This window comes from Berkeleyomyces rouxiae, assembly GCF_048999995.1.
Source record: "Berkeleyomyces rouxiae strain 22BRR77 chromosome Unknown BrBRR77_ptg000002l, whole genome shotgun sequence".
Lineage (NCBI taxonomy): Eukaryota > Fungi > Ascomycota > Sordariomycetes > Microascales > Ceratocystidaceae > Berkeleyomyces > Berkeleyomyces rouxiae.
This window is the reverse complement of record NW_027396492.1, coordinates 4136245-4152867: the sequence shown is the minus strand read 5'-3', so window position 1 is coordinate 4152867 and position 16623 is coordinate 4136245. Positions and strand designations below refer to the sequence as shown.

The window sequence follows — 16623 nt, the reverse complement described above, 5'->3', positions numbered from 1 at the left end:
TCGACAAAAGTTCGGCAGGCCAAGTTGGGTTTAGCAGCCAAAAAAAAAGCTGCAGGAAAAAGGAACACATCCCGGGCGGAACTTATTTTCCACGATATTCCCCTCGCTCGCTCGCCTGTGGGTTTGACGTCTCCCTCGGCCCTGGCTGCATCATCGCCATAGCCACGGACAGATAGCCAGAACACCCTGCAGCATACGAATCTTTGTCCTCACCCTTCGCATCGAATGGCCGGAATCCTGCCACCTCGCCGAATCATGGTCCAGACTACACGCTGTACTGCCCAACGACAGCCAGAAGTACAGGGACAGCTGACCACTGTCGGCCACTAGGAGCCTCCTGGTGCTGCTGCTGCTGCTTCTGGTGCTGTGGTACTTCTGCTCGTGCCCGTGCTTCCGCTTCCGCTTCCGTTTGTGCTTCTTCTATTGCCCAATAGAGCCACGCCCCCCGAGGGCTTTCCATCCAGATCCCGGTCCTCCATATAACTGTTTACATATATGCCGCTGCCGACTATGTCCATGGATCGTCTGCGTTTATCCTCTTCAAGCTCGCCTTTCTCGTCTGCGTCTCCCTCTGTGTCTCTCTCTGCCTCTCCCTCTGCCTCTGCCTCTATCTCCATCTCCGCCTCCCACCACCACCGCACTCCCGCCGCGCAATCTGCCACGCCGTCCTCAGCATATGCCAGCTCATCGTCGTCGCCTCTCGGGCGGCGACTCTCTATCGACGAAGACCTTCGTTACCACACGATAATGGCTTCTCATGGCCCGTCTCAACCGCCTCATCCTCCGCCATATCTCCAGCCGACCATGCCCCGACAGCCGCCCAACGCTGAAGCGAAGCCGGAACCTACTGCCATGTCGTCCCCTGCTCTCCACCGCCAGAGCAAAGGCGGCCCTCGCGACATCCCGCCATCCTACACATGCAGCGTCGAGTGCGAAGGCGTCTTTGAGCGCAAGATGGAAATCGAAAACGCGACCAAGCGAGCAGAGTACCGCAATTGGCAGTCGGTTTACATCACGCTCGTCGGGACTGCCCTGTCGGTTTATGCCGCAAAAAAGGACCGCGGGCTGGGGAAAAAGGGCGGACCCAGCATTTCTCCCGATAACCCGCCGTGGATAAAGCGAGGAAAGCTCCTTCAACAGTACAGCTTGATGCACGCCGACGCCGGCATTGCGGCCGACTATGAAAAGTAGGTCCGAGTCTCTGAGGTTCTGCGGTTCTGCGGTTCTCTGGTTCTTGGTTCTGGAGACAACCGCCAAGCCAACCATGCACCATGCATTCAAGTCCCGAGTCGAGTCTTGGCACCTGCATGTGCTTGAATCCCTACACCACCACGAAATAGGCCACAACAAACATAAACCCCCTCGCGCAGCCTGCTAACCTCCTCTCCTCCAGGCGTCGATATGTCATTCGCATCCGCGCAGAGACCGACCAGTTCCTCATCTCCTGCGTTGAGCTCTCGACATTTATCAAATGGCTCGACGCCCTATTTTCCGCCATCGACGTGGCCGCTCCCATCGAGGACCGCGATTTCCCCAGAGACCAGAGTATTCCTAGAATACAAAGAATACGCTGGCTGCGCGGCGCCCAGCACAACTGCCCCGGCGACGGCCAGCCGCGACAAGACTTTGCACTCGACAGCCCCTTGGACCCGGCAAACAACCCGGAATCGCGCTTCATACTGCAAGATTCACAGCAGGACTTTCAAGAAGAAAACTACGCCCTCGAAAATGACATGGATAGAGACGCCGCTGCCCTTGCCAACGGCAACATCCCACCACCACCACGACTACCACCATCACAACCTCCCACTACCACTCCCCACCGACCCATGCTCCCCATCCACGGCTTCTCCGTCGCCACCAGCAGCGACTACGGCTCTGGCAAATGGTCCCCCAGCCACGCCTGGACAAACACCCACGACCTGCTGTACGCCAAAATGTGCTACTCGGTGCTGTTGTTGCGCAGCCCGAGAAAGTCGCCGTACGTCATTAGCAAGGGCATCCAGTGGAGGGTGGACTGGCAGACTGGCCAGATGACGCGCGTGCTGCCGCCGCAGTACAACACCGGCAACACGACGCCGTGGGAGATTATCCACACACAGAACATGCGCCGGCGGTAGCTGGACTCGCCGTGTCTACACCACACCGCATACTACACACACCCTCTCCTTTTTCTTTCTTTATTTCCCTCCCCCTTCCCTTTCAACAACTTTACTAGACTTTTCTGCGCATTTCCACAACTTTCAACCAGTTCTTCACTGTTTTTTTTATGACACCCACTCGTCCTTTCCAAGCCCCTCACAGCGTGCTTGTCCTCCTCTTTTTCTTTGTCTTATTAACGATCACCACATCTCGGTCAACCCGGTTTCATCATGTCTAGCATTTTCTTTTCTCTTTATATTATTATACCTTTGGCCTCTGCTCTTCAAGTCTCTTTTTATGCTGCACATACTACGCTTATTCAATCGCGTGAATTAAATATATTAGTTGGATTTTGGGGTTTTTTTTTTGAGTTTGGGATTTGGTATTCCTGATGGCTGCTTGTTGTCAAGGTTGTACATACTTGGACTGTGTCCGAGGAAAATTTGACCATTGCAAGGTCAGAGACTTGTCAAGCCTTTGGGTCTTGGCTACCTTGGTTTGCTTAGTTAAATACACTTGAGAAATGTGTGCTCTCTCACCACGTCTGCCACCAACCGTGAATACTCAAAACCAGGCTTCATGTAAACTCATCATTTGAGTTTTTTTTTTCCACTATACACTCCGCAACCAACGCGCCTCCAAACTATCTGGGTATCAAACACCACACTCCTCCGCCGTGTCCCCCTTCAATCCCAGCCTCACACCCCCGTCATCTCCACCTCGACATCCCTCGCCTCGCGCGCAACCTCGTCCGCCACGCCGGTCAACAACCCATTCGCTCCGTCGACATCCGCCAGCGCGCGCTCCAGCGCCGCCAACAGCCGCTCAATCTCGGCGCGCTGCTCCTCAATCTCGCCAAACAGCCGCTCGTTCAGCGCCTGGTTGTTTTGCAGACGCGCGTTGAACTGCGAGCGCTGCGCGGCCAGCGGGCGCGAGATGTGTGCGGCGACTATGGCTTCTGCGGGGAGTTGGTGGGGTCTAGCGTGTTGTGTGTGGGGTTTTTTTGTTAGTAGGTGTGTGTGTGGTACGCAAGCTCCACGACTGGGAAGAAAGAAAGAAGAAGTGAATAGATGATGCTTTGCAACTCACGGTATCGGTGCCTCTGCCCCTTCCTCGTCGCCCACGATCCTCCTCGCCGCCGCCTCGCTGACCAGGCTCTCGAGCTCATTAAGCTTGGGCACGACGTGGCGCGCCTCCAAGATCTTGTCAAACTCGCTCTGGCAGCGCTCGTGCAGGCGCGCGACCATGGTGCTGCGCACGTCGCGCAGCAGGTTCGGCGCGTTGGCGGCAATCGTCGGGTAGCACGCGGCCATGTTGTCCCAGCTGATTTTGTTGAGCGTGTGCCGCAGCGATGTGGCGAAGAGCTCTTGGAGCCGCGCGGCGCGCGGGCCCGGCGTGATTGGCAGGTGTTTTGCCGGGAGGGGCGGGGAAGCGGGTGTGTCCGAGGTCGAAGTCGAGGCGGAGGGTTGTGATGGCGGTTCGGATGGTGCTGCGCGGTGCTGGTCCGGTTCTGGTTGCTCACGCTCGTGCGGGGGTGTTCCGGGCTCGTTCGTCTCGGGGCGTGAGCCGCTTGCCTGCCCTTGTGAAGTAGCGCCCGTATTCTGAAAAGCCGATGGTCTGGTTGAATCGCCGTTGGGTAGTGAGCCGGTCGCGGGTGGCTGCGCGCCTGATGGTTGGCTTGTCATTGTGCGTTATAGTCGACAGAATGTGGGAGGGGTTGGTGCGTATGACGACGTAGTGTATTCTCAAGGACTGGGTTTGCCGAGCGTGGGTGATGTAATGTTTGGCTGGCTTGTTTCTTTGATTGAAATGGAGGGGAAGTTGAAGCCGCGACACACGCGATAAGACCTGACCTTGTACAACCTGAGATCCGGTACCTCCACGTGCTTGCCGCGTTAGGGTTCTTTGCTGAATCTGCCTCTGGTAACCCAGGACCAGAGTCGATCTCGTCAACAACAGAGCTCATCGTACCAAGAATCAACGCCAGCAAGCTTTTAATCTTCTGCGCAAAACTGCACTCTCAATTCGGTTATATTCCCTTCTGTTTCTGGCTCTAATCCCCTAGCTCCGGCCCTGCTCGCCAATCCCACGCTGCAGACTTGCTGGACTGGGCCGTGCCCCGATTCCGCGACAAGCCCGCATGTGCATATTGTATGTACGCTACCAAAGGGAATGCATGACTCCCCCCTGCTGCCCACCCAGCCTTGAGTGAAGCATTGATTCTAGCGTCTAGCATCTGGCGCAGGCGGTGGAAAGCAGCGGCTTTAGCACAGACGGCCTGATCCGGCCTGCTTCACATGCGGCCTCATAAACACCCAACCGACTTGCCCGGCTCCTTGCTAATCTGTGCTTCTTTTCCACCACTGTGACTAGCCATTCAAGAGCGCTGGTACATGACATTACATGCGTGGTTCTTTTAGGTATTTTTTCTCTGCTTCGTAGGGCGCCATTCTTGCTGTCTCGGCATTTATTCGGAACCTTGTTCCGCCCGCCACTCTCACCACCACCGCCATCCTCTGCACCCAGCCTGACCCATGTCGTCCTATCGCAAGCCCGCATTCTCCTGGGCCTACGTCCTCCGTGCCCTAGACCCTGCTCCGGGACCCGCAGCGCGCACGCGCTCAAGAGCCTGGTCTGCACCAGGGCACCCGCCGCACGCCCGCGTCCAGAAGCGGGGCCATGCCTCGTTCCCGCGGCACGGCAAGGCCGTACAGCCGCCAGCAGCCCAGCAGCAGCAGCAACAGCAGTCGCCAGCTGAGGCCGACGGCGCAGCGAAGCCGGCAGACCCAACCGACGAGACCGCCGAAAAGCCCAGTGCTGAGCCCACGCCAACGCTGATCTCCGAGATCCTCGGCCCGCCGCCACCGCCCAAAGCTGCCGCCGCCACCGCCACCGGGGCTGCAGAGCTGCCGCCAATCGGCGGCTCACGCATTCTCTCTGGGCTCCCCAACACCCCGCCATTCATCCCTCTCGGGGCCACACCCGCCGGCACGTCCATCAACTTGGACTCCGGTTCCGCCCCGAGCCCAGACGACCCCAACCCGCCCACCGCCGCCCGCGACAGCCCGCCGCCCGCGCTCGACGACCAGATGCAGCTGATCGTGCACCGGCACGACGACGAGGCCATGCAGCGCGACACGGCGCGGCGCCGCGTGCACCACTTCGACAGCTACCAGTGCGTGCAGAAGCTGCGCGCCGGCGCATACACGGGGCCGCAGGCCGTCACGCTGATGAAGGCCATCCGCAGCCAGCTGGGCACGCGGCTGGCGGCCGCGCAGGCGGCGCTGCTGAGCAAGAGCGATCTCGAAAACGAAATCTACCTGTTCCGCGCCGCCTGCTCTGAGCTCGGCAACGAGGTCAAGCAGACAAGGCGCGTGGCGGACGAGCAGATGCGCAGGGAGCGCACGCATCTGCAGCACGAGCTGGATATTCTCTCGCAGAGCTTGGGCCAGGAGATTTCGAGCATGAATGACGCCGTCAAGGGCATGGTTGATGATCGGAGCATGTCGCGGCGAGAAGAGCACAAGGCTCGAGACAGCGCTGTAAGTCCTTTTCTTTGTCTTTACTTCCCCCCTCCCCGCGCGACCTCCTCCTCCTCCTCCTCCTCAAAAAAAAAAAAATGCATGCTAACTCTACCCGCCCCAGATCCAACAACTCAACTACAAAATCAGCATCATGCTCACCAGTGACGTCAAAGCCGACATCGAAACCATCCGCTGGATCTTGATCCGCCGCGCCATCCTCGGGCTCGTCTTTATCGGCGCCATCACGCTCTCGCTGCTGCGCTACTCGACGCTGGCGCGCAGGCGCCGTGACCACGAGGCCGAGGAGCTGGAGCGCCAGCGGCGGGCGGCGGAGGCTGCGCGGTTGCCGCCGGATTTGATGCAGGGCCATGCGCCGCCGGTAGGAGGGACGTGAGACGAGGAGGCGGGAGTTGAGTCTGGCGTTGTTGGGGAGCGAGGAAAGTTTGTTTATGCGTATAGATGTAGGAATAGAGAAGAGTATCAAGACCGCAAGCAGGTTCTTTTTCTTTCAACATGGTCTGGAACACTCAAGTACACATTTTTTTCTTAACAGACAAGTTGAACAACTAATGCGGCAAATCACAAAACTCAAGAACAAAAAAAAAGTTCATATAGATATGGAAGTTTATTACGGCGTTGATCGCTATCATCTACTCCCCGGATGTTTCCGTTACCACCGGGTGATTATTTTCTAAGAAAAATGTAAAAAAAAAAACAAAGAGCCAAAAGGGGAAGAAAGCATAGACGTGACAAAAGATGAAACAAGGCAAAAAAGACAAGAGACATGGCGGCAACAGTAGCAAATGGCGCAAGTTATTCAAGACAGAAGGAAAGTCTGAAAAAGGAGCATGAGATGTAGGTAATATGGGCGCAAGACAAGGAAAAGGACTAAAAAGGAACTCATCACTGCAGACGCTGCCGAGTACGCTCCACGAGTTGGTCGACTTCGAAAAGGGTTGTTTATATACCGGGAACCACCCAATTCCGCGCAAGTCCGGCTAGTGTACATTCGGAAGGGAAAAAAAGAAAAAGAGAATGTGGCCTGCGCGGGGAGGGGGGGGGGGGGGGGTGATGTCAACTCAAGCGGTCGGTGGAGAGCGGGCGTGGAGAGACAGGATAAAGGAGAGCAAAAAGGACAGGCATTAGTACAGAGACAGTACCAGATGGCGGTGTCGGCCCGATGAGTGTGTAGTAGACACAATGTACATGGAAGAGGATGATGGCAGCTGGACGCCAGGGAAGGGGAAGATATGCAAAGGGTGGGTGTTGGGCGGCAATGAGGCTCCATTTCAGGTCGTTTCAAATGGGGCGCCGTCATCACAGCCCACCGCAGGAGACGGATGTGGTCCAGACTCTGCGATTTACGCGTTTCTGCGGGCGCTAGAGTTGGCGGCCACGCCATTCATGACAGCCTGGGTATATGAGACCGGAGCCTTGCGCACACTGGGCGACGAAGGGTCGGGCGTGGTGGCAGGGGTGGAGGCAGGAGTGACGTGATCGAGCTTGTCCGCCGTCTTGAGCGCCACCAGCTTGTTCTCCAGCGCCTGGAGCTGCTTGGCAGCCAGACCAGCGCCGAGCTTGGTGATTTGCTCGCTGATCTCGGCCGCAAAGGCGGCCTGGTCACGGCCCTCGAGGCATACCAGGAGGGTCTGAATCACGTAGTTGCCGAAGCTGTCCTTCATGAGGACGGGCAGAAGGGGCCGGCCGTCAACAGACGAACGGGCCTTTTCCAGGATCGCGCGGCGGACGGCATCGGTGCCCTCCTCCTGGTTCTTGATGACGTTCTCGACAACGTTGGAGGCGTACTTGTGCTTGGACAGGGTGGGCAGCTGGGCCAAGACGACCTTGGCAATCTCGCGGCGGTCCTCGGCGTTTCCGTAGACCATGACGTGCTGCAGGACATAGTTGCCGTACTGGTTGACAATGAGCTTGGAGGCGGACGTCAGGAGCTCATCAAGAATGACGCGCTTGTCCTCGGCCATGAATCTTTCAAGCATGCGCTGGACAACTCGGCAGACGTACTGGTCGATGGCCAGTTGGTAGAACTTGCCGCTGAAAGCCTTGACCAGGAAGCGAACCTGCTCAGCGGGGCAGACCTCGATGGCTCTCTGCACCACGTGGTTGCCGTGGGCATCAAGAACAAGCTTCATGACGTTCTCCTCGATCTCGTCAATGAAGAGCTGGCGCTGGTCAGCAAGGACCTGCTCAAGCGCCTTTTGCACTACACGGCAAGCGTAGGAGTTCTGAGAAAGGTCGACAATTCTGCCAAGCATGAGCTCGGCGAGCATCTTCTTTTGGACCTGGCTGCCGTGGTCGAAGAACTTTTGGATGACATAGTTGCCGAAGAGGTCGCGCATGATGGGAATGGCGTTGGGGTAGATTTCTTTGAAGAGCTGCTCCTTTTCCTCGCTGTTGGCCTGGGCAAGCTTCTCCTGGATGAAGCGCGAGCCGTTTTGGTCGCCAGTGAACTCGACGACATGGCCGTAGATGGACTTGAGCTCCATCTGCATGCCGCCGTTCTTGGACTGCTGGAACTCCTGGAGAACAGAGCTGACCGAGGGGCGGTTGTTGTCGTTGGAGGCGAAGCCAAAGTTCGCGAGGGGCGCGGCGGGGGCGCTAGTATTAATGTTGGCGGTTCTGGGATCAAAGGCAGGCGTCACGGGGACGCTGTTATTCAGAGCATGCATCTGGGGGTTGAACTGGGAATACATGCCAAGGCCGCTGACATTGTAGGCCTGGGCAGAGGGGTTGATGATGTTGTACATGCCAGGAATCTTGACCATGTCAGGCGCAGGGTAGCCCATGCCAGAGGCATGGAGGGCCTGCTGCTGGACAGCTTGCTGGTAGTCGAGGTTGTTGAACACGGCCGAGGCGCCGGGGAGCATGACGTTGGCGGGGAGCTGCTGAGACATCTGGTGCAGGAGCTGCTGGGGAATCTGCTGAGCCATTTGCTGGGCAGCAATCTGGTAGGCCATCTGCTGCTGGACGATTTGCTGAGGAGTCATCTGCTGGGGGACAAAGGAGTTGACGGCGGGGCGAGTGGTGCTCGTGTAGTCGTTGGAGGTCGACGAGGGTCTGGAGGTCCATGGCTGCTGCTCGTTGTAGCTGGCAGGCAGGGTATTGACCAAGGGAGCCATGGAGAAGGCCTGGGCGGACGTGGGGGGCCTGGTAGAGGCAGTCGCAAAGGCGCGCTGCATGTTCATGAACTTGTTGTCGGCAGTCGAAGCGGGAGGGTATCCATCAGTCGAGGCGGTCTCAGTCTGTCTTCTGAGGTCCGAGACAAAGTCGGGGTTGGTCCAGGCAGTCGCAGCGGCGGCCGCGTGGGGGATGTAGTTGTTGTTCTCGGGCGACTTGACGGGAGCATCGAGGTCGGACATGGCAGAGCGGCCACTGCGGGGCGGGAATGAAGCGGCGGCGGACGACGCCGGGCCTGAGAGATGGTAGTCATCGACGCTGCTGGGGCGCGATCTCATGTCGGCACCAACGGCACCGAAGCGGCCGCCAGAGGCATTGGAGTCGGCAGGGCCGTCGCGGCTGCTGCGGTGGCTGCTCGAGCCACTGTGGGACTTTTGCAGCAGGGTCGAAGAGGTGGGCTTCTGGCCATCGAAGAGGGCGCGGGGGCGGGTGGGCGAGGTCTTGACGCCGCCGTTGAGCGACCAGTAGGACGGGGCATCGACGGATGAAGAACCGAAAGCTGTGAGGGGTCAGTAAATGCAGATTCTTTGGGCAGCGGGCAGCCACGACAGAGCCGGGACTGTGTGTGCAGGCATGTGACGGGCTGCGGGCCGGCACGGAGGCGAGCCCGATGAGCAAGTTTTCCGGGGTGAGGCGCATGGGTTGGCATGAGGGCTTACTGTTCTGTCTGGCGGGAAAGCCAGCGCTGCTTTCAGGCCAGGCGGCGGCCATGTTCTCGAGAGTGTGGGCGTGGGCGTGGGCAGACATGGCGGCGGTGGTGGTGAGGTTGGTGATGGTGGTGGTGATGGTATCGACGACACGGAAGACTGTACAGTGCGAGCAGGCGCCAAGCGACGTGGACAAGGTTAGTCGGATGCGGTTTTGCGGTCGTCCAAAGCAATAAGACACGGAAGAGAAAACACTCAAGCAGGCGGCGGCAGCGAAGAGTGAGCGTGGTCTGGGAGAAGTGAAAGAGTAAAAGATACAGGGCGAAAAAAAACCAGCTGAGATAGAATAGAGGCAAGGCGAAACTGGGAGAAGAAGACACAAAGAAGCGCAAGGAAAAGCACGTGAGAAGTGAAGAAGATGAAATGAAGACACAATAAAATAAAATAAGGAAATAAACAATAATGAACAGGAAAATGCAAAGGGCGGGCGGAGATGGCGGTGGGTGGAGAGGTCAAGAGCGGGAGAAAGACGAGTGAAGTTGAAGGGGGAGAAGCCACCTGATAAACAAAACGGTTGTAAGAGGCAGAAAAAAACGGCAGAGGAAAAGCGGCCAAAAATACCAGGAAAGGATTAAAACGCGGGAATGAGGCAAGGCACAGAAATAGGAATGGGATTGGGCTTGTGGTTTCAGTGGGCATCAGACCGCAGGGTCGCCGGCCGGGAGATGGGTGGCCAGCGGCCAGCGGCCAGGGTTTAGCGCAGTCTATAGTGGGTGCATAGCGCCTGCATAGCGCGTCTTACACCGCTGCAGCCTGTGCTTACAGCGCTGCCAGCTGGGTGGAGCCCTACTGGCCAGCTAACCCTTTGCGTCCACAGGGGCGGTGGCCACTAACGGGACTCTTGACTCTTGACTCTTGACTCTTGACGGAGGGGAGGGCCATGCAGTCAATGTCTCTGGACTGCTGGTCCCGAGGAATGAATGCAAAGCAGGGCGTCCTAAGGGAAGCCAGGCGTGCAGGACCAGACCGACTGGACTGGAGCTTGGCTGGCAGCAGCAGGACGAACAGAGCCAGCAACAATACTGGAGTCCTCGACCACTAACACCGGCCAGGGTGCCGCCCGCCGCCCAGGCCCAGGGTCCTCTCCTGTCCTCTCGCTGCAGTTTTAGCTGCTCTATTTTGGGTGTTGGCCAAAGCCCCCCAGCATCTTCAAGCCGAGCCAGCCCAAGAACAGCCAGCCGCTAATCCAGGCTCTCTAACAAAGGCAAAAGCCAAAGGCAAAAGGCACAGCAGCCCGCTTACAGGCCAAGCATAACACCACCCTGGACAGTAACGAAGCTTAGGCCAAGCCCGGAGCATGACAAGAAAACAGGGCCTGCTTCTTTTTTTGCTCCAAGCACACAGGTAGCGAGTAACTGGGGCCAGGGAGCAGCTATCTATGAATGAATGTACACACACTTGCTTGTGTAGGTGCCAAAGGGGCGTGGCGAGGTGAGCGGCGAGGGGATCTGGGATTTTGACGGGGAAAAGAAAGTGCTCGCTGGCTCTCATCCAAGTCAAGTCTAACAAAGATAGAGTGCAACATTGGGAGGGCGGCAGGGGTTCTATGTGTGTAATGGGGGCCGAGGTATCTCTTCTTCTGTCTCTCTCTCTCACTGGAACAACTTACAAAAACTGTCACTCACAAGCGGTGGCTGCGTGCGTGGAATTTCGGTCTTGAGAGCACGATGAGATGCACTACACACTGCTGCAGCGTCAAGAATGCAGGTTGCCGGGAAGGGAGGCGATGAAACAGCGGCGGATGCGAGTAAAAGCAAAAAAAAAGTGGAAGAAGCGGTCGAGCAGGCCTGCGACAACCACCGGAAGAGCTGTGATGGACGATGGTGACAACAGTTGAGCAAAGCTTTGGCGCCTGGAGTGGAATATCGAGTGCAAAAGCAGGGATGGTAGGGCAATTATGGTGTCTTTGCTAATAGTAGACAGACAGACAGACGAACAAGGCCTTGACTCTGGACGAGCTAGCTAGCGATACAGGGCGGCGAGACGAAAAATAAGAAAAAGATCTAACAATAGCCGATCGGTCGGGTCGGTAGGACGACGAGCGAGCAAGGAGGAGATGAGTGGGCGGGAAATAAAAAATAAAAGCGTAAATAAACGGAGACTGGAGCGGTGCGGGTGGTATAAGTATCGCGTGTGTGCTGGCCGGCCGGAAGAGAACAAGTGACAGTGTTCTTGACTTGATAGATAGGGACCTACATCACATGAAACAAGGTCAGAAGAGGCGATCAGATCAGAGCAATTAACAGCAAAGAAGCACAGGACATTTGCTGTGAAGATATGGACGACAGGCAGGAGGAAGAAGCAGATCTTTCTGCATTGCCCGTGCTCTCTTTTTTTTTTCTTTGCTTGGTGGCCACTCGCCAAAGCCAAGTCAGAAAGGCGAAACGAGACATGGGCACAAAAGCCAGCAGCACCACGACCACGGGGATGCTTGCTTTGCTTGCTTGCTTTTGGCATGACTTACACGAAAGAAAAAAATAATAAAAAAATAAAGAATTAAAAACACAGGCGGTAGCTGTGGTGGTACGGCCTATCAACGCAGAGAGACAACAGCCGGTGGCGATTAAATGGTGCGAGAGACTGCAGAAAATACACAAATGTAGTAGAAATGTCCAAAGAGTATATGCAAGGTGCCGAGAAGAAAAAAAGAAAAAGAAACGAAAAATCACTGGCAGCTGTGTGTGACAGATCCAAGTGGCTTGGGGCTTCTTCCTTCTTCTTACTCCCCGCTGGCAGACTCCCGTCTTCTTTATATCCTCGCATCCGCCGCGCTGCATCTGGCCTCTCGCCTCTCCCTCGTCTGCCGCCCCCCGCGTCAACCCACAACCGAACGTGTACATATGTGCCAACCGATATATTGGCTGGCCACTCTCACTGGCACCCGACCTACACCGAGCCTCCAGGAGAAGATGTCCACTTGGAAAACCACCAAAGGCCCCACGCCCACGACGCTAGAGAAGCCCAAATAGCCCGCCACCAGAACCCCCAAGGGACCGCCGCGCCAACGGCAATATAGCAAATCAGCCTCCTGTCTTTGGGGCGGCGTTTTGCTGGCCCAAGGGAGACAGCCCAGTCCAAGTATGCGCCGCTCTATAATATGTGAGCTTGACCGAGCAGATTAGTCGATTGAAGGTTGAGATAGACTGGCCGAAAGCCTCAATGATCTGGCAGGCTAGAGCTCAAGTTGGCAGGGCGCCATGGTGGCTAGTATTCTTGGGATACAGCTACGTACATAGTTAGTTGACTAGTTGGCTAGCTACTACATCACATAGTCATGTCGTTATGTGCTTTCACACATAGTGTTGAATCTGTCAAGCCTGTCTTAGGGTAGCTTAGGGTCTGACCTGCGACTTTTGATTGGCTCATGTTTCTGTCAATGAGATTGAAACAAGGGTTTGTGCCAAGGGTCTACGACAAGGGTCATGCCGCCGCCAACATTAAACAACGATATGACGTCTCGAGCCGCGACTCACCTCACCTCACTTATTCTTTTTGCTTTCGCCCTTTTTTTTTCTTGCGACTGCTGCTGCCCTGCCCAACAAGCCTTCAATGCTCGATTTTTTTCTGTCGATCAAACACGGCTCTAGGATGCTCTCCTTTCAACTCCCCCCTTCCCCTCCCCCCCTCACGAACTCGTTGTTCATGCGATGAAATGTGGTATCCTTTCATGAAATCCTCTCTTCGGCTTGGTTTCATGGACATCTGAACTTGGATACTCAACTTCAGACAGATCTTTGCCCTGGTGAAGGTTCACAGGCATCACCAAGACAGCCAGTGCGGCAAAACAGAACCGGTCAGAGACATTCGACACTTCTGGGGGCAAGTATAAAGAAGACTTTCTACTATGGCTGTGAGGTCGGACAAGACGAGATGCTGAATATCAATGGGCACAAAAAACAGAAAAAAAAACACACACTGAAAGATAGCTACCGGCAAATAAAGCACTCACCTCGCTCCTGGCCCGTATCCATATCTCTGTGCTTCTGTTACAAAAAAGTGACAAAAAAAAAGTCTTGGCAGCCCATGGATCACCACCCTGGCCACCACCACACCAGCATTTTTGGCTTTGGTGGTCTTCTTTTTTTTCTTTCCACCGTCTTTCTCTGCCTCTTCCTGAGCGTGTCTTGTATTCGCTTGTTTCAGAACCAACTGGAATTATTCATAATTTTCTTTGTGATATACCTGCATTCCACCAAAGTACCTCCCGGCCGCCGTGCATAGTACAAGAGATGCCCCTCGCTTCTCACTTGATTACCTCCACTACTCGTGGCTATCCATGTCTGGGCTGCTGGAAGGTATATCGTAGGATCTCTTATTTCGTTCGCAAGCGAGCAATAAGAAAAAAAAAAAGAAAAAAAACAGGCGGTCTGCCTCTTGCTTCTGCGTCTGCTACTCCGGCGAGCGCGATCGAGGCGCAACATTATCTCCCGAGAGACAACAAGAGCTGTCGGTACCTGCACAAAAACATATCTTATCTTGTCCTATACCCTCTCCTACCCTTGTTAATCTGCGCGGATGCATGTCTGCAAGCATAGCATCCGTACACAGTGTGTCCTTGTTCTTAACAAGGGCAAGGGACAATCTGGTGCAGTCCCCCAACTCTTTGTCGCCGTAGAAGCACACTGCTGTTCTGTTCATTCTCGACAAGCAAATACCATACCCTCCCTATCTGTCCGTCCGCCCGTCCGTCTCTTGTCTGGCCTGGCCTGCTTCGACCCTGCCCTGCCGCTGCTGTACCTTGACAGGAATTCCAATGTCTCGTTTGCGTCGTCCTGTACATAGAAAGCCTGCATTCAAGTCACTCAAGCCGGGATCCGGTCCTTGTTACAATTGGTGTCTGCATCTGATACACCAGAGTCCAGTCTTGAGAAGGGCGCCTCTCTACGGGTACTACATGATACTACATGCTTGCATAACTACATATTTGCAGGGACTTACTTACACATGTGCACCACACCATGAATCACTGTCTCTGCACACAAGTATTGTATCATGCGACCCCCCAAACTTCCCTTTTTGCTACCAGCCTTGTCTACTCCACGGTATGTTAAATGCAAAGTGTGCCTGTCACTCTCTCAATGTCAGCTGCAAGAGCCACTTTAGTACTACCACTAGACTCTTCCCGGTCTAGTCGCCCTAATGCTAGGGACACCCGTTCGAGACTCCCCTCCCCAACCCGACGTCTGTATACAACAGCTGCTTTTCTTTTCGTTTCCCTTTCCAATCCCTTCTTCACGATAGCTTGGGCGCTTTGGTTTCCTCAATCACGGACTATTATTTTCGTCTCCTTGAAGAAAACAAAAAGAGCCCCGAAAAAAAACACCCCAATCTCTAGTTCAGGCCCTCAAAGGGCTTTGAGACCCTAGACTCACCAACCTTCCTCTTCCCTTTCAAAGGGACACTTGGCGTGCCCTACCCCATCAGAGCTAGATAGTACTCTGCGCACTAGATCGCAAGATTGCCAATAAGTAATAGCGGCAAGGTGAACAGGTCTTGCAGGCATGCACAAGTATAAAGGTAGAACCTTTCTTGGCTTGTGGTGTCATTATGACAATATACGGTATGAAAGACCTCGTGGTATCAAGTTCCATAGAGCCATAGAGTCTCCCTAGCGCCCGCGCATAGTGCATTCCAGCCACAAGACTGTAGTGATTCCCACATGTGCAACTACAAGTAGTTACAACCGCACATGCATACATACTGACACATTTGTTTGGAACGCATTCATAAAAGTATTCGACACTCGGTACGAAGCAAAAGACATCTACAGAACAGCGCCTTGCTTGCACATGCATACATACATACATATGTAAATACCTACAAACATACATGTATACGTACGCATGTCTGCTCTGCACCATGTCCATCACAGCTGAACCTGCCAGCCCTGTCTCTCACCGACTATGACAAGACGTATGCGACAGTTCCCTTATCCCATTCACCTTGTGCAACCTCACGCCGACACAGCGAGTAGCAGCGTGTGAATATCGGGTCCCGTGTGTCGACACTTACATAGTATTCACATAGTTTTCAAGATATCTCTGGCCCTTGCCATCCAACTATTCCAACAGACTGGGGTTTTTGTTGTTAGCTACCACAAAACAACAACAAAAAAGAACAAGACACAAAACAGGGGTGGTATGATGGCTGGCTTTCCCCGCCACTCCGTCTCCCGTCTCCTGACCGTGAGGGGCCGCGCTCAAGGGCCTTTTTCTACTTCATCGTATTGGCCAACGTTCTTGGCCAATGTGACAGTTGCCATGATGTTTTAAAGAGACTCATTGCGCATACATCTTTGCTGGTATCAACTGCACGACAACTAGCTATAGGCCCTGATACTGAGTTACAACTTCACATACGACCACAGCCTGTAGAAAGCACGGGATCCCGTCCGCTCTCCCTTAGTTAACCTACAGAGCGCTGGACCAGTAGTACGGTGGGTGACCACGTGCGAATCCCCAGTGTTGTATGTTATTTTGATCCTTTTTAGTGTCAAGCCCCCGAAGCTCCACGTGATAAGTTGTGATCGCTGGTTCGCCTATCACATACGACCACAGCTTGTAGAAAGCACGGGATCCCGTCCGCTCTCCCTTAGTTAACCTACAAAGCGCTGGACCAGTAGTACGGTGGGTGACCACGTGCGAATCCCCAGTGTTGTATGTGTATCTTTTGCCCGATTTCTTTTTGTTTGGTTCTTTCCTGGACGTGTATCCTTTTGCTTCATGTGTCGTCTGTTTCCCAAATCGACGACCGTCTTTTGGTTGTTTTTTGTGTAACCACAAGGCGTCTACCTCAGCCAAGGTGATCAACAACGAAATAACTTGCTCTTGAGTAAAGATCTTGATGCTTCTCACCATCTTACACTCTAACTATAGTTTCTACATTCATCACTCGCCAATCACTGAAATCTTTTGGCATTTGTCAACAGGTCCGAGCCATAGTCAGTGAAGTCATCGAGTTCATGTATTGTCCTGTGTAACACCAATTACAGATTCAACCCCCCATTCTACAGAAGTTCATCTCAATATCGGCGTAGGGATCACTTACCATTGTCT

At 54.8% G+C, this 16623-nt stretch overlaps 4 protein-coding genes across 4 annotated transcripts; 2 read left to right on the top strand and 2 right to left on the bottom strand.

Moving 5' to 3' along the window:
• Positions 1–510: 510 nt before the first annotated feature.
• BROUX77_002738 (uncharacterized protein) lies at positions 511–2120 on the top strand (the record flags this gene model as incomplete). Its single annotated transcript, XM_073747312.1, has 2 exons — positions 511–1187; positions 1394–2120. The coding sequence occupies 2 exons, from the start codon at positions 511–513 to the stop codon at positions 2118–2120; spliced, it is 1404 nt and encodes a 467-aa protein (XP_073607820.1).
• Positions 2121–2840: 720 nt separating this feature from the next.
• BROUX77_002737 (uncharacterized protein) lies at positions 2841–3827 on the bottom strand (the record flags this gene model as incomplete). The annotated part of the gene is made up of 2 exons (XM_073747310.1): positions 2841–3120; positions 3232–3827. 2 exons carry the CDS (start codon positions 3825–3827, stop codon positions 2841–2843), a joined length of 876 nt encoding a protein of 291 aa, XP_073607819.1.
• Positions 3828–4676: 849 nt separating this feature from the next.
• Positions 4677–6060, top strand: BROUX77_002736 (uncharacterized protein; the record flags this gene model as incomplete). The annotated part of the gene is made up of 2 exons (XM_073747309.1): positions 4677–5684; positions 5788–6060. The coding sequence occupies 2 exons, from the start codon at positions 4677–4679 to the stop codon at positions 6058–6060; spliced, it is 1281 nt and encodes a 426-aa protein (XP_073607818.1).
• A 967-nt stretch (positions 6061–7027) lies between these two features.
• On the bottom strand, positions 7028–9608 carry BROUX77_002735 (uncharacterized protein; the record flags this gene model as incomplete). Its single annotated transcript, XM_073747308.1, has 2 exons — positions 7028–9360; positions 9521–9608. 2 exons carry the CDS (start codon positions 9606–9608, stop codon positions 7028–7030), a joined length of 2421 nt encoding a protein of 806 aa, XP_073607817.1.
• Positions 9609–16623: the final 7015 nt, after the last annotated feature.